General features: G+C 39.8%; 1 protein-coding gene across 9 annotated transcripts in view; it reads right to left on the reverse strand.

Annotated features, from left to right (window-relative positions):
* The window catches only part of ANKS1A (ankyrin repeat and sterile alpha motif domain containing 1A), a 186,585-nt gene that overhangs the window by 56,191 nt on the left and 105,567 nt on the right, over window positions 1-24,827 (reverse strand). For all 9 annotated transcript variants that reach the window (XM_072997399.2, XM_072997403.2, XM_072997401.2 and 6 more), the window contains one exon: window positions 7,017-7,083. In XM_072997399.2, coding sequence (XP_072853500.2) covers window positions 7,017-7,083 — 67 coding nt within the window. The remainder of the gene's footprint in view (window positions 1-7,016; window positions 7,084-24,827) is intronic.

Raw genomic sequence — 24,827 nt, forward strand, 5'->3', positions numbered from 1 at the left:
AGTTAAGTAGAAGCATACTAGACAAGACAGAGCTGAATATGCAAAAATATATAAACATATTTCACTGCTTGCAAATAGTGGCCCAGGGAGAAGCTGCTACTGCCAGACAAAACCTGTTCGTAAACCACACTCTCCTTTGAAAGATCTGTTGTTAATGATATATTGCCTTGAACAGATTTTTTCCTCAGTGACACTAGTGAAAGAATTCATGGACAAAGATCAATGCGCACATTGATGTTTGGACGGAATCCATCTAAAGCCTTAGAATCCATTTAAGCAGAAGCAACAGCAGAAGGAATCACTCATATAATCAAAAGGAAAGTAAAATCCATAAACTGAACAGCCCATTTAGAATTAAAATTCTCCTCTTTTTAAAAGTCATTCTTTGAGGAAAAATGAAGTCAGGATCAAAAGAAATGATGATAATGATGAAGAAATAATGCCCTAAAATATGTTAAAGCCTTTAGAGCCAGGTTGGCAAATACGTAACTAGGAAGCCACCTATCTCTTCCATTTGAAGGAAATATGAATATATGCTATAAAGTAATGCTTATGATACTCTACATCAGGGGTGGGCAATTAATTTCTATAGGGGGGCCACATGAAAAATCTGAACTGTGTTTGGGGGCCGAACCAACTTTACTTAAAAATAAAATGAAACAGTGATGTTATGATTGTTTTTATTTTAAACTTGTTAATCTTCACAAATACTAAAGAGTTTTTTTGCAGTATGTTAAAGATAAGCAACTGATCAACTTCAGACAAAAAGCTATAAATGGTTTTGATGTTCAAAACTGTCCACGGGTTGGACAGGAGTGGGCCATATGTGGCCCTTGGGCTGCACTTTGCCCAGGTCTGTTCTTCATATATATTTCTGCCCAGATGTATAAATGTTTTGATAGTGCCACAAGCACATGAATGATGTCTGGTACATCTTGCATACTCCTCAGACAAAGAGCAAGCTGTGACAGAGGGTGTGCATAATATATACTGCAAACAACTAATTTATCTTCTCAAAAGTAAGAAATAATTGTCCATGTAAAAGAGCCTCTGAAAAATAGAGGGCATGAATAGAAGATAAAGAGGACAAGAGTCTAGCAGTTCTACAGAGGAAAAGTCATGGAAGCAAATAAATGTTTCATTATACCTTATGCAAAAATGCAAATTCAACTTATATCTGATTCAGGTATGGAAATATTTTATTGAGGTTTTATTTCACAGTAGTCATACTTATGTAATGAAAGCTAATCAGTCATCTGCTTCTCTCAGCATTCAGTTTTCTAAGGATGAAAATCAATCTAGATATCTTATAACGAGGAACTGGTAACCAAGCAAAATGCAGACAACTAAAGAGGGTGTGTGTGAGAGAGAGATTTACACCTCCATGCCAGAAAGGACAATGTCTTCTGCAAAGTAGGATCATCCACACAGTGGTCATCCATAAGCCAGTTCCTACGGTTAAGATCAGTAAAGATAGTCCATTGTATCTTGGTCCCAGTATGCACTGTTAGGCGTAACCTGATGCCTGCACACCTACCAATGATCCATTCAGTTTGCAATCTCCATCTTGAGAGTGAATTCAACTGCAGACTTTATGGCTGCAACATCTGACCTAATGTTTAGACCGCTCTGTTCCTTACTCAGTCTCTTACTTTTCTCTACAACCCAGGCTGATGAAGGAATTACACAGAATTTCAAAATGTGCACCTTCTGTGGAATTCTGGTAATAGTTAATAATGGTACTGGACAACTGTAGACTTTGTGTCCCCCCCCCCCCAATTGATAATCATGACAAAAAAATGTAAGTTAAGATCATGTGTGCCATAATCAGAAAGAGCAACCATTTATACTTCAACTAGATTATGGATATAAAATATTTCTAGACTGGAAAAGGGTGAAAAGCATGCCACATACTGCTTAAGATGGGGCAAGGGTTATATTCAGGAAAGCCTGAGTTGCCATTTTCAAATTTGAATGATATCAAAAATGATGATAGAAAAAGAGTGACAAACTATTCCTCCTGACTCAAGAGGAACCACTAATGCTTAAAAAAGACACTGTCTAGTTAAATGTTTCTGAATGTGACACAATGACCTAGAACCTGGATAGCTCAGTGATTTAGATATATGGCTGTGGAACCAGAGGTTGGGAGTTTGTCTCTCCACTATGACTACTGGTGTCTGTGTCACAAATTCTTTTTTGGATTTTGCTCCTTTCACTGAATTGTGATCAACCAGTGAATTAGTTGTAATCAGCACAATCCTTTGAGGGACTGTGGATATCAGGTGTGCTAACACTGCAAAATTCTCCAGTTGGAAGTGTCCCTAACTTAACTGCAGTAATAGAGTTGTGAGGTGCAGTGGTTAAACTGCTGTACTGTAACTAAAACTGTGCTCACGACCTGGGGTTCAATTCCAGGTAGCCGGCTCAAGGTTGACTCAGCCTTCTATCCTTCTGAGGTTGTTAAAATGAGTACCCAGTTCATTTTTTTGGGGGGGGGATGTGTAGCCTGCATAATTAACTTGTAAACCGCCCAGAGTGCGCTTGAAGCACTATGGGGTGGTATATAAGCAGCACACTTTGCTTTTTTTAAAATTTATTTGTTTATTTATTTATTTATTCATTCATTCATTAAGCTTTTTAATCTACATTGAACACTGTTCGTGTTGTTTCAAGGCTGTACAGACTGCATGGAAACAGGAACTATCAAGCTTCCATATAAGGATAGGTTTACTGAAAGAGCAACACATTCTTCAGTAAAAGAAAATAATACAGGAGTGGACGGCTATGCTGACTAGGTTTGATGATAACTATGGCCCAGCAACTTCTGAAGGATCAAAAGTTGCTCATCCCTGATCTTTCCCATATAACTGCACCTAAAGAAACCAAAGAAAAGAAACAAAGTTTGCATTTAATGATCAGACAAGGGTGGCCACAGTAGTTCATTAACAATACACAAATCCACCCAACTTTTTGAGACTATGAAATGATTTTATTGAAATAGCATGCACTCAGAAGACCGTTTTAATCAAACCTTGTTATAGAATACTACTATGTTCTTTTGGTTCCAGAACAAAAAAAAAATCTGAAAACTTGCAATAAATGAAATGAGGAAAATAATCTAAATAGGCTGGTACTGTAAGTAAGCAAGCCAAGAGTGGGCTATTTCTACTCAAGTTCTTAAGTTAGAAATACATTCCCTTTCTTATTCTTAAAACAGAACTATTTAGCCTTCAGTCAGAGGAAGAATATTTTTAGATTCCATCTGGAAACTGCCTACAGATAAAATTTATTTCATGTCATAGTCCATAGCTGCTAATTTTAGTTCATACTAATCTAAGGGGATCATCTGGGTTTGAGCATCAAAGCATTTATATTGGTCTCCCCTGGGAGATCAAGATGGGCAGCTGAATCACATGAAAGGGGCTCCCATCCTCAAGAGAGTCATCTGTAAATTTCTCTAGATTTTAACACATCCTCATTATATAACACCTAAGAAATATCTGTATGTCTCCACTTGCAGTTATAGTTGAGAGAAAAATAAGAGATAGCTGGACTAAGAGGTTAGAACACAGGACTATAATGGGATACTATGTAAAACAAAGTAATAAGACCATGACAGTTTTACATTATTCTGTATGACAGTGTTGTGTTTCCTAGTAAGCTGATATGGGTCTGGTAAGCCTCTAAATAGGGAAGGTCACCTTTAAATACCATGTAAAAAATGAGTGATGATACACTTATCACACAGAGAAGAGCTGAACTGCATTTTGAATGCTGCCATTACTTTGTTCTACTTTGCTTTATCATTAAAGAAAAGGTAAAATCAAGGAAGCTTCAATTTTCAAAGACCATACAGTTAGAAAAGCTTTGCTTCCTCATCCAAATATAAAAGGAGTTTGGAAAAAAAATTCCTCAAAAAGATTATCTATAAAGACATCTTAAAAGGTAAAGGTAAAGGTTCCCCTTGACATTTTTAGTCTAGTCATGTCTGACTCTAGGGGTCGGTGCTCACCCCATTTTCCGTTGCCACGTGGCCAGCATGACTAGGGAACGCTGTTTTACCTTCCCACCGAGGTGGTACCTATTTATCTACTTGCATTTACTTGCTTTCGAACTGCTAGGTTGGCGAGGAGCTAGGACAAAGCAATGGGAGCTCACTCTGTTGCGTGGATTTGATCTTACAACTGCTGGTCTTCTGACCCTGCAGCACAGGCTTCTGTGGTTTAACCCATAGTGGCATCATGTCCCATATAAAGACATCTTAACCCATCTTATTTTTCTGAAGTGTAGAACTAACCACTGTAATGCGCTCTACGTGGGGCTCCCTTTGAGGCTGCTGCAAAAACTACAGGTGGTGCAGAATGCGGCGGCCAGATTACTTAGTGGAGTGAGGAAATTCCAACATATCTCACCCACTCTGGCCGCATTACATTGGCTGCCCATACGATTCCGCATCGACTTCAAAGTGTTGTCACTTACGTACAAAGCCCTAAACGGTTTAGGGCCTCGATATCTGGCGGAACGCCTACTCCCACCAAGTTCTACCCGTGTCACTCGTGTGAGCCAGGAGGTGAGGTTGAGGAGCCTAACGCCGAGGGAGGCCCGGAAGGAGAAGACAAGAAATCGGGCCTTCTCGGCGGTGGCTCCTCGCCTCTGGAACAATCTCCCTCCTGAGATTCGCGGGTCTCCCTCGCTGGGTATCTTGGGCAGGCCTTTCCATCATATTCCTCTTGACCTCCTTCTTCCCTCTTTACTGTTTCTGTTTTGCACTCTATGTAATGTATTGTAGTGTTTTTTACTAATTAGAATTGCTTATTTATATTGTTACTGTATTTTATTGTTGTTAGCCGCCTAGAGTGGTCCTCACTGATCAGATAGGCGGGGTATAAATTAAATAAATAAATAAAAAATAAAATAAATAACAGGAAACTTAAGGTAAACGTAGTCCAGACAGGCAACCATGAATAGATAAGGGCTTGCATTACCTCTGTGAATGGAAACAACGGCTGGTCAAAAACCCACAATATATCCTCTGTGTGGATGGGAAAGCAAAAATGTGCCCGCTGACCCAAATAAATATGTGGTTCCTCTGATTCAGGAGGAATAGTAAACATCTCACACAGTGTTGCATGCCACTTAACCTGAGAGCGATTCTTAGTTCTAAGTATGACTAAGTCTGAATTCAGCCATGCAAATTCCACATGTAATCTAATTTTGTAACCATGTAGTTGAAACAGATTGTTTCACAGAAAAATGACTAAGGTTACAAGTGCTTTAAGAGCCTCTACCAAAGACAAATCTTAACCAACAACAACAAAAAAAAAAAAAAAAAAAAAAAAAAAAAAAAAAAAGGAAGGGAAGGCTGGTGATAAACTGACATTTTAAAAACAAACAAACAAACAAGTGAACAGTATGAAAATAGCAGGCAAGAATACTGACAGAAGGCAAAGTGCTCTTGGCAGGCAAATGCATTTCTGATCCATTTAGGCTTAACAGATTTGTATAAAAGAACATTTTTCCGCAGCAACCAAACCGTATGAAAAGCTTGAAAGAGCAATTTTGCCAGTAAGAGAGATCAGTAAATATAACTACACTCTTTACTTCCTTACTGACACTGTTTACTTCCTTGCCTTACTGTAATAAAATAGTTTTACTATCTTAAATTGTCAAGATTATATATACAGTGCCGTTATTACATTTCAACTGTTTGAAAACAGCTGTATTAATTTTTATTGATGTTTAGTGCATCTAAGCAGATAAAAGGCAAAATGAAAACTACAAGCAAGGCAAAATCACCCTGACATCCACTGTATCTTTACGAAGCCCTAGTGTTGCTTTTTATTCTTAAGTCTACCTTGGTGCTTGGCACAGTCTTAGACTGTAAACTCTCTGCCTGCAGACTCTCTCTATTACGCACAAGGCCCACCACAAGAAAGGCAATAAATAAGCTGCACATATGCACTCAAATCCTCTTATATAGTTACGCTGGCATGACACAAACAGTTTTAAATTTTAGAGGTTTGTTGCCCCATTAAGAAATCTTCTTAAGGACCAAGGAGATAAATGAGGTAGGTAACTACATTAAAGTTAGAGGTATGTCTTAAAATAGCAGTTTTATCAATAATTGATCAAGTGCAATATAATTGGAAAATTAAACAACTACTTTCCAACTATTAACAGTAGCAAAATTAATTTGGCGCTAGGAAAACATTGTACAATTTTCAGTTAAATAAACAGTATAGCAAAGTTTGGGATATAGCTAATAATGACAATTTAACATGTAATATTAAAGTTAAGAAGGGGTTGATAAGTAAGAATGTATTTATAGATACATGGGGAGAATTCATTGATTTCTCAAAGAGACATGCACCTTTGCAAGAGTCAACACAATTTTGGAAGGGGAAGGGGACTCCATAGAAAGGGGAAGAAAAGGGTTATAACTCTCAAAACAGTCCCAAGGGGGGGTGGGGGAACATGATTTGTATAGATATTTTTATTATTCGTTATTAGATTTTTTAATGCTACTGTGATTTGATTTAATAATTTTTTAAAAAAAATCAACATAGACATTATCAGCAGCATGCTGAGTCATGCAACTAGTAATGTCTGTAGTAATTCCTTAACTTGGGCAATGTGTCTCCAAAAGTCATGCCATTTGCATAGCTACACAGTAACATTATGGCTAGTGTGTGGGGAAGTAACAAAAAGAAAAACTAATAGCTGCCTGCGCCAAAGAACAATTCATTTTATTAAGCATTATGTGTATGCCGATTTGGAATTGCAGAACAGCCAAATGGTGTCTCTTAGCTGGATGCCAGGATTTAAAGAAAATCCTTAAAGAAAAATGAAAAGTCTTAAACCATGGCTTGATAAACTCAAGGCCCCAATCTCAAATCCCAATGCAGACCCCAGTTTTTGCACTGTTTCTCATTTTCTCGTTGGGATATACATGCAAGCTGAGATGCTTGTTCAAGGCAAACTCACTCAGACCTCTCAGCAGTTCAATATGGTACCTGACATCTTCCGCTGCTCCTGAGAGAAGTCAATACCTTCACCAATGGAACTCATTATTTTCTCAATCTGAAAAATATAAGAAATATTAGTGAGACTATATTCATAAATGTATAGAGGCTAAGTAGAGAGCATCTTAATCGTATCACATGTGTTTAAATAAATGCTGCATTTATATTATCTAGAAGTCATGAATTCTCAGACAGTGTAAGAAGGGACTTTACAGAAGCATCTTAGTAACGGAACAAGTAGTAAGGAATGATAAGAGTTGTTCACACTGTAAAGAAATATGTGCCATTTTAAGGTTTGCATATTTGAATGGAAGTCTTTTTCATACTACAGTATTGATTCTCCTTATGATACATAAATCCTCTTCAGTCAACAAAGAATGCATCACTCCAATTAAGGAGGGCATTCAAGTTACTCATACCAAGTTGTTTCTATTGAAATACCACAAAAACATTAACATAAACTGTAAAATATGTGCAGAAAGCAGAAGCATCCAGGGTAGTGCTGTACCAGCTACGAAAAGAAAGACAAATCAGTCGAAGGATAAACTAAGCCACAGAGTCATCTACAGGTCCCAAGCATCTATAACTCAAAGGAAGAAAACAGAAGCTGCAAGAAATGCTTTACTAACATAATATCCAATTTTAAAAGACCCAAATACAATTAAAATACTTCTACAGAGAGCATTGAAATATCAAAATATAAGCAGCAACCTACAGAACTGGAAATTCTCAATCAGTCCTACAAAGTAACCAAAGAACAATTTCACTGTTGGTTAGCATGTGAGTCTAGAAACTTAGACCATGTTTTCTGTTCAATGGGGCATGAATAACTTAAATTTGATATATGCCCAATTCGTACAAGAAAAAAAAATCAGCAATGATACTATGTTTTAACCCAAATTTTTGCTTCACACTGTCAATGTTCAGATGGCGCTTGAGAGCAATGGAGACAGAAAATTTTGCTCTTAGTTTGCAGCCTTATGCCACCAAAATAAAAAAATAAAAAATTCAGAAACTTACTAAGAAAATGAGTAAATCTGAAGATGCCCATCTCTGGTAAATGTCTAAGCATATGTAACAAATACATAGGCATGTTTGGAATTTGGAAAGCATCTTACTTACTTCTAGTGCTAAACAATTAATTTAAACATTTTACTAAATTTGATTATGCAGACTTAGTATCATTAAAATTTAGCATGAAGTCTAAACAGACTGAATATTTGTGGATAAAACACCCATTTTGCCTAACAATTATTTGAATTACAAACCAATTTGCCCAGCACATCAACTTCCCATGTATTTACAAAGATCAACACAAAAAAATTCCCGTAACCAGCAAACAAAAAGCACAAACACAATGAAAGCCCAGAATAACTGCACAATTAGGCAACCTCAGCGGTCAGAATGCTTCTCAGCACAAGCAAAGCTTTTCAGATTTCTTACATGGGAGAAAGACTGAACTTCGGAGGTACCAGACACCTGCAGCTGAAACTCCTGAGAAAGAGCAGAACATATTTTCCATGGGCAATTCAGTCAATTAAATTAAACACAATTTACTCCAGAAAAGTATATAAACTACAAAAACTCTTGTGTTTGAACCAGAATAGCACAAAAACTAAGCAGGTGTTTGTAATACGACATATTCTCTTACACTATTGAGTTGCTTCTTGGTCCTTATATTTAAGGTTTTACACACTTCTGGGATTCACTTCACAAATGACCACAGAATCATGGCATTGCAATACCAAAAGCAGATGTGGAGTGAAGCTTTTTCAGGTTTAATGTGAAAAAAGGTTTTTAAGATTCCAATTTCTCATGCTTCCAACAACTTAGTATGTAAACTATCTACTTCAGATTTTTTTTGTCTAGAAATTGCCTAGACAGAAACAGAGAAGAAACCTTGATTCAAAACCGTGATCACAGTATCTTAGAAGGCACTAAGATTGCAATTCCATAAGGGATGATGGAAGCGCAAAACATATATGATTCTTTCCATGCATTTAGAGTACTCTCCCTCCACTCAACAAACAAAGTTATAGAACAGCTAATAAAAGGACAAAAGAAACAATGGAAATAAACATGAGCTTTGATTTGTCTTGACTGGGAGAGAGAAGCCTCATATTGTTTTTTTCACGAAAGCCATTGTAAAAGCAAAAAGCATATCTGAAGTCAGAAAACAGATATCTAACATTATATATTATGATCTGGATTCCAGGACATGCAAGTTGCATTCTGCTTATGGAACAGGACTTTCTTGACCCATCCTTCTCACTGATCTTGTGGGATATGGTACAAGGAAAGGCAATCTAGTACTGCACAGATGTCCTGAACTGCAATTCCTGTAAGTCCATGTCAACATCCTTGTTCTGGGATAAGCTGAGCAGGAATCCGAAACACTTGGTGGGCACTAGGTACCTATTTTTTCATGGCCAATTTGTTAATAATTCCCTTGATTCCTATTGTGCTTAATAAATAATAATTGTGTGACATCAAGTCAATTTTGACTTATGACCGGCTACCCTTCTCAGGGCTTTCTAAGTAAAGATACTCAGAAATGGTTTACCATTTCCTTCTTCTGGGAACATCCTGGGAGCCTGCCCAAGGCCACACAGGCTGGTACTTCTTCCAGGCACAGTGGGTACTTCAACTCCTAACCTCTGGCTCGGCAGCCAGATACCTAACTCACTAAGCTATCCAGTCAGCTTAAAATTATGGGTGCTTACCTCACCCATAATTGTTAAATGACAACTCAAAACTGCCCCTGGAAAGACAATGTATTTTGGAAGGCCACAAATTTAGAGATAATTTAGAGATAATTTAAAATCTACATGTGTTTATGGCTTTGTTATTCAGTATTTGTGGAACTTTCTTTCCACCGTTGAAAGCAGAGCTGCCTAAGCAAACACCCCATTTTAGGAATAGTAACTGGTTCTGCTCCTCTGCTGCTCCACCAACAAATCCTATTATGCATCCCCAACATGCAAGCTCTGCAACATTTAATGTTAATAAAGCCCCTCCATTTAGAACAGCTGTGTTCCTCCCTTAGTAGAAACATGGATACTTGCCAAAAGGCTTCCTTCAGTCAGTACCAACAAAAGCAGCTTGACATAATCATTGCTGGAAAACAAACAAAGCTGCCACGTCTGTTAATATTTTTTGCCTCTTCAGTACCACCTCATGCATAAAACTCTTGCACATTAAATTCTTCTATAAAAAGGTAAGTGCCTGAAGGGATGCTTCAAGGCAGTCCACCTTGGATTTCCAAATCTCTTTCGATTTAGTTCAAGAGTGATTTTAAGCTAAAAACTGATGCAACAAACTTCAGTGAGAAAAAAAGTATAGACATTTTTTTTAATCCAAGCTATTGCAGTTTTGTAATAATGAGATGAGCAACACACCAGCACTGGTCATTTCACCTCAATGCTTCCATGATTCCAGATAAATCAAGTAAATCTCATTTACTTGAGTTACCACAGAATCCCACTCTAGCAGTTTTCTGTGCAAAGTCCCTGCAAAGAGGAGCGTGGACACTTAGGTATCTTCAGATAGAATCCCCAGAGCCCTGAGTGTCGGTTTGCACAAATCTTAACTTCCACTTAGGGTGATTTTCAAAAGAGACCTCATATGCCATGCAACTACATGTGGCATCCCTACCCCACTGGGTATTCAAGCGTACAAAAGCTCCATTTATCAATATTAATGCAACTTTCCCTTCAAGCTTAACTGCTATACAGGAGGGTACCATCCCTGTGGAACTACAAAATCTGTTTCCTCCCTCGCAGGAAAATTAAGTTTAGGAAAATAAAATTCCATTGGTATCAAGACAAGATTTTGTTCCACGTGATATTTATTATATGTGGTGGAGGCAATTTTCCTTTGGGGGAGAAAGAGAAAGAGAGGGATAAAGAGAGCCTGGAAAAAATTAAACAAAGTGATGGAGGGAAGGAAATGAAAAAAGATGAAAATGTGCTTTTTGCCCTCACCAAGATGAAAGATTCTTTGCAAGAGATTGTTCTCTAGGTACCTCGGTTGTGTATTAGAGTCTGGGTGGTGGTAGTAGTGAATGCTTTTCTCTTAATCTCTGTGCGGCATTGTCTTCTACAATGATTCAGACAGCTGATACATATTGTGCAGTTAGATTGCATATTCAATATTGTTTGTTTTGGGACTAGTCACTGGAATGGGCTAGGGAATATGCGTTCCTCTTACTTTATAATTTAATCATATGGGTACATGCTGGGACTTAAGGAAAGTCACAGTTCATCACATGAAGACACGACTCCAAGGACTACAGAACAGAGGAAATGAGAATGTCCTCTAAACTGCTGCTTCAATTATGTGTCTTTGATATTTCCTTTTCTTTTTCCAGGCCCTTTATGCCTCCTCCACACTATCCATAATTCCATTGTTCATCTCAGTCCGATCTGTATCTCCACCCACCCACCCACCCACCCATCCATCCATCCATCCCACCCCTTACCATCCTCCTTGTCTCTCTTCTCTCAGCACTATTCTCAAGTCCTCACACCTCCATTGCACCATTTCCTGACAGATCTATGCATCCCTTTATTAATTTTAGAGGAAGACTTAAATAGAAACTGATAAAGGAAGGGGAGTTTAGTCACAGATTTGCCTTTCACTTGTTTAGGATTAACATCCCGTCAAACTTTTGGAACTCTAGTACAAACTTACATTCTTACTTATTTGCTGCCTAAAAATGGCAGTGAAGTGTTTTATGGATCTCAAACATGTTTATTATGGCAAGACAATAGTTTTTGCTGCTTTAGAGTAACATAGCAACCCCTCTTGAAATCTTTAGAGGGCATGGTGAGTGAGCAAGCACAAGACAAGGAAACTATAATCAGAAGTGGGGGAAAGAGCTAATTAAAAGATCCCACAAATCACACTCATTTCTTGCATTTTTATATTATTACAACTCAAGAGATACTGTATAGAGTGAAATACAACTGCGTATATATTAACTGATTTTTATTTATTTTTAATGAGATTTGGATGAAAAATTAGTTTGCTGCCCTTGCCTTTTGTGAAATTTAAATACTTCCTACTAATTATGTTTGAATGTCTATCTAGAGGCAAATATGAGAATATGGAGATTTTATGAAGATTTATTTTACATGTTATCCACCCCAAATCTTTCATGTCTGGCAACTTAGCTGCCAAGTTTAAACAGCAACTGGGCATTTGGCATGAGAACTACTTATATGAAAGGGGGTTCATGTTATTTTTGCCTGCTTTCTCCTTATGCTTTCTTGCCAACCAATGAATTGCTTTTTCAATTTTGTAACGGCACTGGTATATGTACACAAACACAACACAGAAGCCATGGCCTTGATCACTAGCATTCCTATTTATTGCCTCTTCCTCAACCCTTTAGGTTCATCCAGCTTTTCCTTCTAGCTAGCTTATTTTTTAAAAAATAATCTTACTTTTTTTAAAAAAATGCAGATTCAGAATCCTAAATTCTTGACCAAACATAAAATATTGTGAAAGGTTAAAGGATACACAACCAATCACAGTTGCAGCTTGATGTTCTTCAGGATCTATAGAGGGTGTCTTCTGAAGAACTACAACTCTCAGTACATTTCACAGCAGCTTCCTTTTTTTGAGCATCAACAACACAAAACAAGTCTGAAGACAGCCATGCAGACTTGGGAGATAGGCTCTGATTCAGGTAAGCAATGTACAGGTATCTGTAGGTGTGATCTCTGGGCTGGAATACCCAAAATTCTGCCTGAGGAATTATTGGAAAATTCTGGAAGTTAAGAGTGCAAAAAATAAAAATTACACATCCCTATGAGCTGGTTGTGCTGAGGTCAAAATTTTGCCAAAGAAAACAACTTCTGGTGTACCCTGCAAAGTGCAGCAAAATCCAGTTTTAAAATACAGTGCCAAAAATTGTGGTCCTTGTATAAGCTTCTAGATTGACATTGGAATTTATAGACATAATCCACTTCAGTTGCAGGACATCAGATTCCCTCTCTAATTTCTCTTCGTAATACCTTTCTTCCATAACCACTTTGAGTTCACTAAGTTTGAAATGTGTTGACACTGGCTTTTATACCTTGCCACTTCAGACGTCAGATTTGTTCTCATTTATTCTTCTGAGCAAAGACTGTCCTGTCTGCTTTATGTAAAATGCAGATGGGCACAGCCTGCAGAAATCCGTCCCTCTGAGAGTTCCCTAATGATATCTATACCCTACTTGATACTACCCTGCAAACATGTACATTGTATATGTAAATATGTGGTATAATTACTGTACTTCATGTGTCTGAGGAAGTGGGTTGTAAAAAAAAAAACTCACACTGAAATATATCTGTTAGTTTTTAAATTCCACAATTATACATGTTGAAGAAGACTAACGCAGCTAGCTCATGGAAAACTGCTAAATAGGTAACCTTCATGCTGGCAAAATGGAATCTCCTCTAATGGCCTACAAGAAGACAGAAAATAATCAACTGTGGGAGACAAATGGCTAAGTAGAAGTTTAAGATGTGGGTAACCTATAGCTCAAGGATTTGCATCAATTACACAATCTAATACGAATTCTGCCTTTTAAATTGCAACATCATCTTGTTTTTGACTAGGAATATGATCTAGATCAGCCATTCTCAACTTTTTTTTGGCCACAGCCATAAACACAATATGGAATAAATATAGGCTGAATGAGGATTGTATAAGTCTTCTAGTCCTACCTCCAACCAAATGGTATCAGGCGACCATATCAGCAAACCCTCGAGCCACACGGTGCTGTTGATGAACGCCAGGTCAGTACAAAACAAAACTGCCCTCATCCATGATGTAATTCTGGATGAGGGGGCTGACCTGGCGTGCATTACTGAGACCTGGGTGGGAGAGGAAGGTGGTGTCCCCCTCTCCCAGCTGTGTCCTCCTGGGTACTCAGTCCAGCACCAGTGTCGCTCAGAGGGTCGGGGAGGGGGAGTTGCTATAGTCTATAGGAGTTCTATCTTCTTGACCAGGCTTCCTATCCCTTTGAGAGGAGGTCTTGAGGGCCTGTATTGTGTGTTGGGCTCATGAGACAGATTAGGGATTCTGTTGGTGTACCGCCCACCCTGCTGCGTACCAACAGTCTCCCTACCTGAGCTGACGGAGGCAGTCTCGGACCTGGTGTTGAGGACTCCCAGGCTGCTGGTGCTGGGGGACCTCAACATCCATGCTGAGGCTGCCTTGACTGGGGCAGCTCAGGACTTCATGGCCGCCATGACAACCATGGGGCTGTCTCAATGTGTCATCGGCCCGACACATGAGAAGGGCCACACCTTGGACCTGGTTTTCACAACGGGACTGGAAGGTGGTGGTTTGGATGTGGAGGGGCTGGTCGTGACCCCATTGTCATGGTCAGACCACTTCCTGGTCAAATTCAGTCTATTAGCTTCTTCTTCCCTCTGCAAGGGTGGGGGATCGATTAAGATGATCCGCCCCCGGAGACTAATGGATCCGGATGGTTTCCTGAATGCTCTGGGGGAGTATCCGTCTGATATGGTTGGCGCTCCTGTCGAAGCTCAGGTCACCCTATGGAATAGGGAGATGACCCGGGCGGTTGACACGATTGCGCCTAAGCGCCCTCTCCCTGCTCGCCGAGCCCAGACAGCTCCCTGGTATACTTCTGAACTGCGGGCGATGAAGCAAGAGGGGAGACGGCTAGAGCGCAGGTGGAGGAAGTCCCGCTGGGAATCCGATCGAACACGACTTAGAGCCCATTATCGGGCCTATTTCGTGGCAATACGGCTGGCGAAACGGCAATATTTCTCCAGCCGTATTGCTTCCTCAGAATGTCGTCCAGCAGAGCTGTTTCGGGTGGTCCGGGATCTTCTTCAACCGGGAAACCCGGTGGAGGTCCCGGACTGCTCATCAGCTCGCTGTGATGAGTTTGCTATTCATTTTGAGGAAAAAATCGCTCAGATTCGCAGTGGGCTGGACTCCACTGTTACTGCAAAATCGGAAGATGTGTCCAGTGTGCCGTGCTTAGGTCAAACTTTAATGGATGAGTTTCAATTGTTGAGACCCGAGGATGTGGACAGGTACTTGGATCTGTCCGTTCTACCACCACGCCGCTCGACCCTTGCCCATCTTGGCTAATTGGAAGATCTGCCAGGGGGGTTCGCACTTGGGTCCAGGAGGCCGTGAACGCCTCTCTGAGAGAGGGAGTGGTCCCTACCGCCTTGAAAGAGGCGGTAATTCGACCACTCCTTAAAAAGCCTAACCTGGACCCAAGGCTGGTGGTCAACTACCGACCAGTGGCGAACCTCCCTTATTTGGGCAAGGTGTTGGAGCGGGTTGTGGCCGGGCAACTCCAGGCGCTGCTGGATGAAACGGATTTTCTGGATCCATTTCAATCGGGTTTCAGGCCGGGTTTTGGTACAGAGACAGCCTTGGTCGCCCTGTATGATGACCTTTGCCGGGAGAGAGACAGGGGGAGTGTGACCCTGTTGATACTCCTGGACCTCTCAGCGGCTTTCGACACCATCGACCATGGTGTCCTTCTGGATAGGCTGGCTGGGTTAGGAGTTGGGGGCACTGTTTTACGGTGGTTCCGCTCCTTCCTAGCTGACCGTATCCAGAGGGTGGTGCTGGGGGACAGTTGCTCTGCCCCATGGCATTTATGTCATGGGGTTCCTCAGGGCTCGATACTGTCCCCCATGCTGTTTAACATCTACATGAAACCGCTGGGAGAGGTCATCAGGAGGTTTGGGCTGAGGAGTCAGCAATATGCTGACGACACTCAGCTCTACCTCTCGTTTTCCACCAATCCAGGTGAGGCGGTTTCTGTGCTGAACTCGTGTCTGGACCTGATAATGGACTGGATGAGGGTTAATAAATTGAAACTCAATCCAGACAAGACGGAAGTGCTGTTAGTGGGTGCTTCGCCGGACAGGTTGGAGGGCCACTTCCCTGTCCTGAATGGGGTCACACTCCCCCTAAGGGACAGGGTCCGCAGCTTGGGGGTGCTCCTGGACCCCAGTCTAACACTGGAAGCCCAGGTGGACTCGGTGGCCAGGGGCGCCTTCCTCCTATACCAGCTACGGCCCTACCTGGACGAGCGGAGTCTCATGACAGTTACACATGCACTGGTAACATCTCGTATTGATTATTGCAATGCACTCTACGTGGGGCTGCCTTTGAAGACAGTCCGGCGACTGCAACTGGTCCAGAATCGAGCTGCGCGGCTGGTGAGTGGTGGGGCCGCCAGAGAGCACATCAAGCCGATTCTGTATAATTTACACTGGTTACCAGTTGCTGTCCGGGCCCAATTCAAAGTGCTTGTTTTGACATATAAAGCCCTAAACGGCTTGGGCCCTGGATACTTGAAGGACCGCCTCCTTCCATATGAGCCTACCAGGCTGTTAAGATCTAGCCAGGGGGCCCTTTTGAAAGAGCCATCCCTCAAGGAGGTAAGAGGGATGGCTTGTAGACAAAGGGCCTTCTCGGCAGCTGCCCCCAGACTATGGAACGCCCTCCCAACTGAAATTCGCCTGGCGCCGACACTGATGACATTTCGACACCAGGTTAAAACCTTCCTGTTCCAGAAGGCTTTTAATTGAAATAACATTAACTGTGGGTCTTAATGATGGCAATTTTAATTGTATTTTTAATTGTATTTTAATTGTATTTTAACTGTATTTTAATCATTTTATTTTATTGCATTGAATTTTAATTGTTGTAAGCCGCCCAGAGACCTTTGGGTAGAGTGGGCGGCATATAAATTAAATAAATAAATAAATAAATAAATAAATAATGAGACTTATGAAGTAGTGTGTGAAGAATTGTTCCGAGTCTGTGGCCCCCTTCAAATATGCCAGGCCCCCCTATTTAGAATAGCTGGTTGAACATCTGTGAAGCTGATTCTGTACTCAGTTCTTCACAATACAAAAGTAATATACACTTTTTCTGTTCTCTCCAAGAGAGTGCTAGTTCTTCCAGTGCAAGTACAAAAAGAAGCTGAAGTTTCATTTTCACAACTGTTTTTCTCGCTATTCCCTCACAGCTACCAAAGCAATTATAGCCACAAAGCCAACTCTTGTGTAGGTTTCAAAACAAGATCCACTGAATTCTAGAAGTGTTTTATGGAAGCAGCATGTTATATTTTCACACTTTTAGGTATATGGATCAAACTACTCATGTCTTTGGGAGAGGAAATCTTTTCTAAATTATTTTCTAAAGTCTTTTTAAGGCGTTTGAGAATATACTACTAACAGAACACAGAGCACCAATCCCTTAGTGATCCCACCATCTTGACACTTTTATTAATCATTGCTTTTCATGTGTTTTTTGTGTGTCAAATATTGTGAAACTCCCAAAATGGCCTTTGTAGCCAGATGGGCAGTATAGAATGAAATGAAATGAATGAATGAATGTCAATTACAATGAGATTTCCTGAAGAAAACCACTATTTCTTGTGCATACTGAAACTAAAACATGTGAAAACACTATTGATAGCTCCAATTTGTGAGTAAATCACTTATCCATGATTGGATAGGTTTGAAGGGGAGTCGATTCTTTTTTTCCAGAAGTTTTAAACTAATATGAGTCTACAGAAGAACTATTGCTATGCTATTTGTTCTCTGAAAACACTTAGCTGTATGCACATTCCTTCTCAATATTCTCTAGTCTTTCTTCAACAAGCCAAGTTCTTTTTAAAATATCTGACAACTATTACATCTCTGATGATTATAACATTAGAAAAAGAAACATGCCCACCCCAAACTAGTCAGCTGTCATTGCATTGACAGGGAATTCACTCAGCCTCCACTAAACTGTTTATGTTGGGAGGGGGAGGTGTCTTTCACTTAACATTTTTCCACCAATTTTGCAAAACCTATGTTTCCTTCCAAGTCTGCAAATGCATTTGCTTTGCACAAAGATGGTGCCATTTCGACTATATAAAGTTGACAAGTGCCTCTAAACTTAGGAAAGAGGAGGAATTATGCCTGACAATTTCAACTGACGCAACAGCACAATCAAAATATAATGAAGAGGTATTTGGCCAGGTAGAACCTGTGCAGAGATACAAAATGCACTACAGAGTGTATGTAGTTGTAACAATAATGTTTTAAAAACTGCTAAGTATTATCTACTTGCCAAGAAGATTCATAAAGGCAGCAGAACAAGTGGAGTAATACTGCTGCAGTTAAGAGTTAGCTTACAGCACTGTGATCCATAGCACCACTATGCTCACTGGGCCCATGAGGCTCTTGTTGATCTGCCTGCTTGTCTTTCCCACCTAATGAAGCAGCAAGAATTCTACGCATGGATTCTAAGTGGCCACTTGCTGATAAAGATGGGAGTAATGTGGTTCCCAGATGTAAGTACCTTCTAAAACCTCTTCTATGCAACTATTATAGGTTCAAGAATTCTACCCCTTATTTGTACCACCCTACTGGGAATCAAGCCCTGTTAGTGCATAGTCTGCACAGGTACATATGCAGACGGAGAAAGCATTTTATTACATTGTTACTAGGCACAAAAACATGGAAGTGAAGTACTGTATGGATCCTCATTATGTTTACAATAATCTCCTGCCCTGTAATCCACAAGCAAAGCATAGGCTATCACTGTATCCAGAAATGTGATCAGTAATTTAACTATGGCTTTTCATTTTATCACTGGACACAAGCTGCCTAAAGTTGATGATAACAAAAAATTGGAAATAGTAGCAGCTTTCAGGTTTTTGATGGAAAAGTCTAAGCACCGAACATTAGTAATTGCAGCAGCAGTAGCTCTTAAAGGTTGACATCAACTCTTGGGGTGATCTAGCCCAAGTTTATATCCTCCATTCCTGAAGCCTGGATGTGGTCGTTCTACTTGGAGATTTATCATATTATATAATATGGCAACATCAACTTTGACATAATGGTTGAAATCCCACTGGTTTAGCATAATAAATTGCAACTAGAGTATACACACTGAAGCAATGGAACAGAGGAGTCACCAAATCCCCACCGATTCAATGGGTCTATTGTTCTTGCAACTTACTATGCTAATCAACAGGTTTTCAGCCATTGTCGGTGGACAGAGATGGCTGCGTATGGGATTCTAACTTTAGGTGGTGGAGGAGAAAGGTCTGTATCCTAGTTATTCTCAGTTCACTGCACTTCCATTCCCACATTCACAGGAGTTTGACATGGCATATTATAAGATATACTATATATTAAGTCTGGCTACAAGGGGCTAAGTTATTCCTTCATCCACAGTAAGAACTTTCTGCAGTTCAGCAAAAGCTGTTTAAGAAGCAGCCTTGAATTTGGCAAAAGAGTACAGAAAGACTGCCACTGGAAGAAGGCAGGCTTGACACCCTGATGCTGCCACATGATGAGTCCTTTAAATTTCAATTTGACACGTTTCTTCCAGTTGTAAGAAACCGGAGCTACTTTATGAAATATGAAAGAGCTCTGAAAGCAACCTGTTAGTAGTTTCTCTTATTTTGTGATTTATATTCCTTTTAAAGTTATAAGTAAACAGTAATAGGAAGAAGATTCTGTTTATTTGTATCAAGAGCCTGTGATGAATATAAAAAAGAACTTGTGATTGTAGCTAGGGGCTACGGTAACTAATTTTATTTCTTGTTTCTATTTACATTTTAGAGATGTGGATATCAAACACTGTTAAGTTGGAGTTTTGTAGAGTAATATAATCTTAATATGACTTTAGGTAAGATTGTTTCAATGTTTACTTTCAATTCCTTGTTTCCGAATTTGTAAAACTGCAGGAGAAAAGGGAAATGAAATAGACTACTCAGAAAATACAAAGGGAAAAAAAGACATACAGGTGTTTTCCACTACTATGCACAGAATATGAGGCTTCAGTTTATTTATTTATTTATTTATTTATTTATTTATTTATTTATTTATTTATTTATTTATTTATTTATTTATTTTATTTCTATCCCGCCTATCTGGTCATACTAGACCACTCTAGGCGGCTTACAATTGGAGCAACAATAAAATTAATTAAAAACATTACAAATAGACAAAAATGGAAATCAAAGAATATAAAAGAAAAATCGTCAGGGATTATCTGTTGGGAAAGCCTGCCCATACATCAGTGTTTTCAATTGTTTCTTAAAAATGCCCAGCGAGGGAGCTGCGCGAATCTCAGGAGGTAAGTTGTTCCAGAGGCGAGGAGCCACCGCCGAGAAGGCCCGATTTCTGGTCTTTTCCTTCCGGGCCTCTCTCGGCGTCAGGCTCCTCAGCCTCACCTCCTGGCTCGCACGGGTGACACGGGTAGATCTAGGTGGGAGAAGGCGTTCCACCAAATATTGAGGTCCTAAACCGTTTAGGGCTTTGTAAGTAAGCATCAACACTTTGAAGTTGATGCGGAATCGGATGGGCAGCCAATGCAATGCGGCCAGAGTGGGCGAGATATGTTGGTATCTTCTCAATCCACTGAGTAATCTGGCCGCAGCATTCTGCACCACCTGTAGTTTCCGCAGCAGCCTCAAAGGTTAACGTGATGCAAAGTTTGAGGCTTGCACTGTTATTAAAATGCATCTCATAATAAAACTGGGACTGAAGGGAAGTCATGCTTATTAAGAAAAATAAGTAACTCCACCACCATAAAATTATTTACACAACTATACATATTAAATTAAAAACAAACAAACCAGCTACAGTTTACTAGTGTACATTGAGTGTTGCATATAAAGTGTGAAGAGGCTCATCATGTCTTGTAAATGTTAACAGTATTTTCATTCTTGCTTTAGCTGAATTATGTCATTAACTTTTTCTAAAAAGAGAGCACACAGGGTTCAATCACTTGTATCTTGCAGCTAAACTGTGAAAATCCAGTCTGAAATTGTCAAGGATGGCCCCGAAATTTTTCCTCACTACACCAATGAAGCCCTCCCCCAGCCAATTCCATGTACACAGAATGACTGAAGTGTCAAATCAAAGCTTATTACAACTTGATAAGAGGGTGTATTCCACTATATCTGAGGATAGTGAGGACACAGAACAGGCCATGATGTTACATGGTATTTGCAAAACTGGCTTTTAAAAAAGTTACTAGCGTACAATTATTTCAGCAGGAACGTTAATGATCAGACCTACAGAAGTCACTAATTCATGGCATTACCATAGGTAGAAACCAACTTGATACAGTGGACCCTCGACTTACAGACGGCTCGACTTACAGACTTTTCGAGTTACAGACTTCTCTGGCCGCAAAATTTAGATTCGACTTGCAGCCGGAGAATCGACTTACAGACCAGAAAAAAACCAAAATGGAACAAAAATAGAATAAAAACTCCAGTTATGGGATTAATTGGTTTTCAATGCATCTCAATGGAGATTCGACCTACAGACTTTTCGACTTGCAGCCACCGTTCCAATACGGATTAATTCCGTAAGTAGAGGGTCCACTGTAGTACAAACAACAGCACCACAGCATACCACCATTACCTCAAAGCACTCATTTAAAAAAAATCTCTCAAATCTCTGACCTCAAAGCAGCTAAATATTGTCACTGTAGAATATTTATGGCCATATCTACAAAGTATGACAGACCTTGTGAAGGTTCGGTTTCTGGCTCCTTCTGTTGTTCAAATAAACTGGGAAACTTTTGCATTTTTGAAACAGGAGTAAGGTTTATTGGGGTATTTAACAGGTAACCAGTATCAACAGGCTTATTCCAATGTCTTTCTCCTTCCAACAATGGGCCGGGCAGGGGCTTCCAATCTTCTTCTAGGAACGGGTTCTTTTCACCTGTGTCCCATGGACCCAGCCAGCCTACAGACAAATTCTGGTCTACCGCTTGTCCCGATTCACCTTCCAACAGGGGCACGGTGTCTTCATCCCGGTCATCCACCCACACAGGGTATTCGGAGGGTGTGGGGGTCTGCCAGGGTCCACTCAGTAGTCCCTCGTCCGCATTTCTCTCACCCTATATTCCAACTTTCTCTCTCTCCCTTCTCTCTCTCCATTCTCCTTTTCTTCTCTCAGAATCCGTCTACACTCCCTGGCCTCTGCCTCTCCCCAATATGATGGTCTCTGGAGAATCTCTCTCCTTCTCCTGTAATCTGCCTCCTCTTTTAGTATCCTCAGTTTCTCCCAAGCGCTGGTCCAGGGATCGTTCATCCAGACCCATTCCCAGCCTGGGGGTAACTGCCTCTCCTCCCTTTTTATCTCCGCTGTTCCCGCCTCAGTCTCCACCCTCTCCTTCAGTTCTGTTCCCGCCATCCTCATTTGAGTTCCTTCAGCCGTTAATTTCTGCATCTCTCTTTCTAATTCTTGGGTGTCAGTCCCCCGTTGTTCTGTTTTCTTGGGGGGGGGGTGAAGCTGGCAGGGTCTGTACCTCTTTCTTGACAGTGTGGGAGAGGGATGGCACTCCGGTGAGAGGGATACTACTCTCGCCCCCTGTCTCACAGACCTTTTCAGACAGATGGACAACTGTGGGCCAATCTGCTGAAAAAGACTGATGCTAATATCGCCTTAAAAAATAGAATCAACAATTGTCACCAAAGTCATGGAGAAGTCTACCAATTAAGGACAGCCTGGGAATATGCTAAGAAATAACTATGTAGCCTCATTCTTCTCAGTAAACAAGTCATTAAAATCCTAGAATTATGTTTACGAATTACATGACCAGACTGAACCACAAAACTTACAAAATCAAAAACCAATACATAATTAAGAGAAATGTTACTTGTCACTATCTTTCCTATAAACCGAAACCAGCATTCCACAAAAGAGTAATTGCAACATAAACGTATAGGAAGACCTGAGTTTATGATGCTTGGCTAATTTTGACAGTAGTGTCACACCACAGAATTATAGGCCTGTAAATCACCATTATTTCATTTCATATATACATAATATAGCAACCTTGATGATTACAAGCTTAGCAACACTAATACTGAAGGCTTGAAAATTTAATGCTGCTCTTATTAAACTGAACTGAAAGTAATAAAATAAAGTTGTATGTCTCATAAATTACCTAAATAAATGCATGGGCTAAGACAATGCCTTTCTCTTCACTACTGAATAATTTTAGGAAATGAACTAGAAACACAGCACTTCTAATGCACAGTGGCTCCTTATTTCCATGTCTTTAAAAACAAAACAAAAACAAGGCATATAGCTCACCTTCACCTTATATGGAACATATTGGAAAGGCCAGCAATATGGATCAAAAGCTAGACTACTGCAGCAGGGGGCAGGGCGGGACAGACACAGAATTTAATATATTTTCAGAAATTTCATTGAATTTTAAGGTGATTTCAGTTACATATGTGACTGAATAATGCAAGGTTATAAGTTGGGAGCAGCTGTGTGTCCTTCTTGACTTTCCTTTATACGTTTAGAAATTCTTAATTCTTTAACATATATTTGAGATTCAGAAAGTTACAAATATTTTCCAATAAACTTTTTTTTAACCAAGTATGCCTTGCATCATCTGATTTTCTGTTTGGGTAGGTATAAGCAAAATCAGAAAGGCATGGGGCTGAACTTAATTTGCATATTCTGTTATACAGAAAATCAGCATGTCAAGGAGAAAAGGCTTAACTTTCCCTTTTCATATTTTTGTGTGTTCAAGACAGTGTTCTTGCTGTTTGAAGGAACAAAAGCTAAGAGAAAGACTACAAACCAAGGCTACAGATCTGCTGCTCTTCAGGCTCAGTGTGAGACCTGATACTAGCAAAGAAGGAAAAGCAACAAAAAGGAAAAGAAACAGAGGAAGCAATTGTTCTCAGTATTTCATGCATTAGGAAAAATTAGGAAACCAGATAGGAACATGAACCAAAGCAACTATAAGAAAATATAGAAAGTAGTGGAGAAAGAATTAAAATTGCATTTAGATAGGTATATTTTATACACACACATTGGATGCACACATGTGTGTGTGTGTCTTTTCCCATCAAAAATTAATATTTATATCTTGGAGAACAGTTGTTGATGAGAGAACATAAACAAAATGGTTATTTTCTAAAATGAAAATGTATTTACATCTTCAATCATAAGATGGCAGTGTTTACCAGAAGAGTTTGAAATTGATCTAACAAGTATTTACTGATGCCTAGAATGGTAGATTCATTATACACAAGTACCAAAAGGTATGCTTTTTACCATGTATCACTACATTTATTATATAAAAATCAACCAAAGGTTGCTGTTACTGCATACTGTTAATTCACTTTCCATGCATGCCTTACCCTATTAATTAATCAGCTCTAAAAGGCCAAGTCATTTTTCAGTCTTGTTCGAGTCTTTCAAACTAAAGGCTATGGCTTACTTTATTGACTCAATAAAGCACTAACACAACAGAAAAAAGCAACCCTGCCCCCCTCAAAGGGTTATTTTGCTAGATATCTTTGACCTATGATTTGTGTTAGAAGAACGATTATTCTTTATATCTCCCTTTTTTATAAGCTCTAGCCCTCTCTTACAACTCCAGCAGTGATTCACTAATGCATCACACTTGATTTGTAGCGAATGACCTTGACAATATATTTACATCTAGTAAATAGGTATAATGAAAAGCTGAAAACGTTGATCAGAGTGTTTTGATCCGAAATGCAATGCTCTGAATTATCACAGTGAATAAAGAGAAAAAGTCTAGGAAGATAACCTACATGCCAGATCTTGGACAAAGAAACTTGTTCTGGTAGGAGCCATAACTTCCTTTTCAGAGGTCTTAAAGGTACCATTCCTCATATATTCTATCAATACTCTAGTTCAGGCTTGTCCAACACGCGGCCCGAGGGCCGCATGTGGCCCAGGTCAGCTCGTAATGCGGCCCAGTGCAATTTTTAATTTTTAAAGAAAT

Source organism: Pogona vitticeps, chromosome 4, assembly GCF_051106095.1.
Source record: "Pogona vitticeps strain Pit_001003342236 chromosome 4, PviZW2.1, whole genome shotgun sequence".
In the NCBI taxonomy this organism is placed as follows: domain Eukaryota; kingdom Metazoa; phylum Chordata; class Lepidosauria; order Squamata; family Agamidae; genus Pogona; species Pogona vitticeps.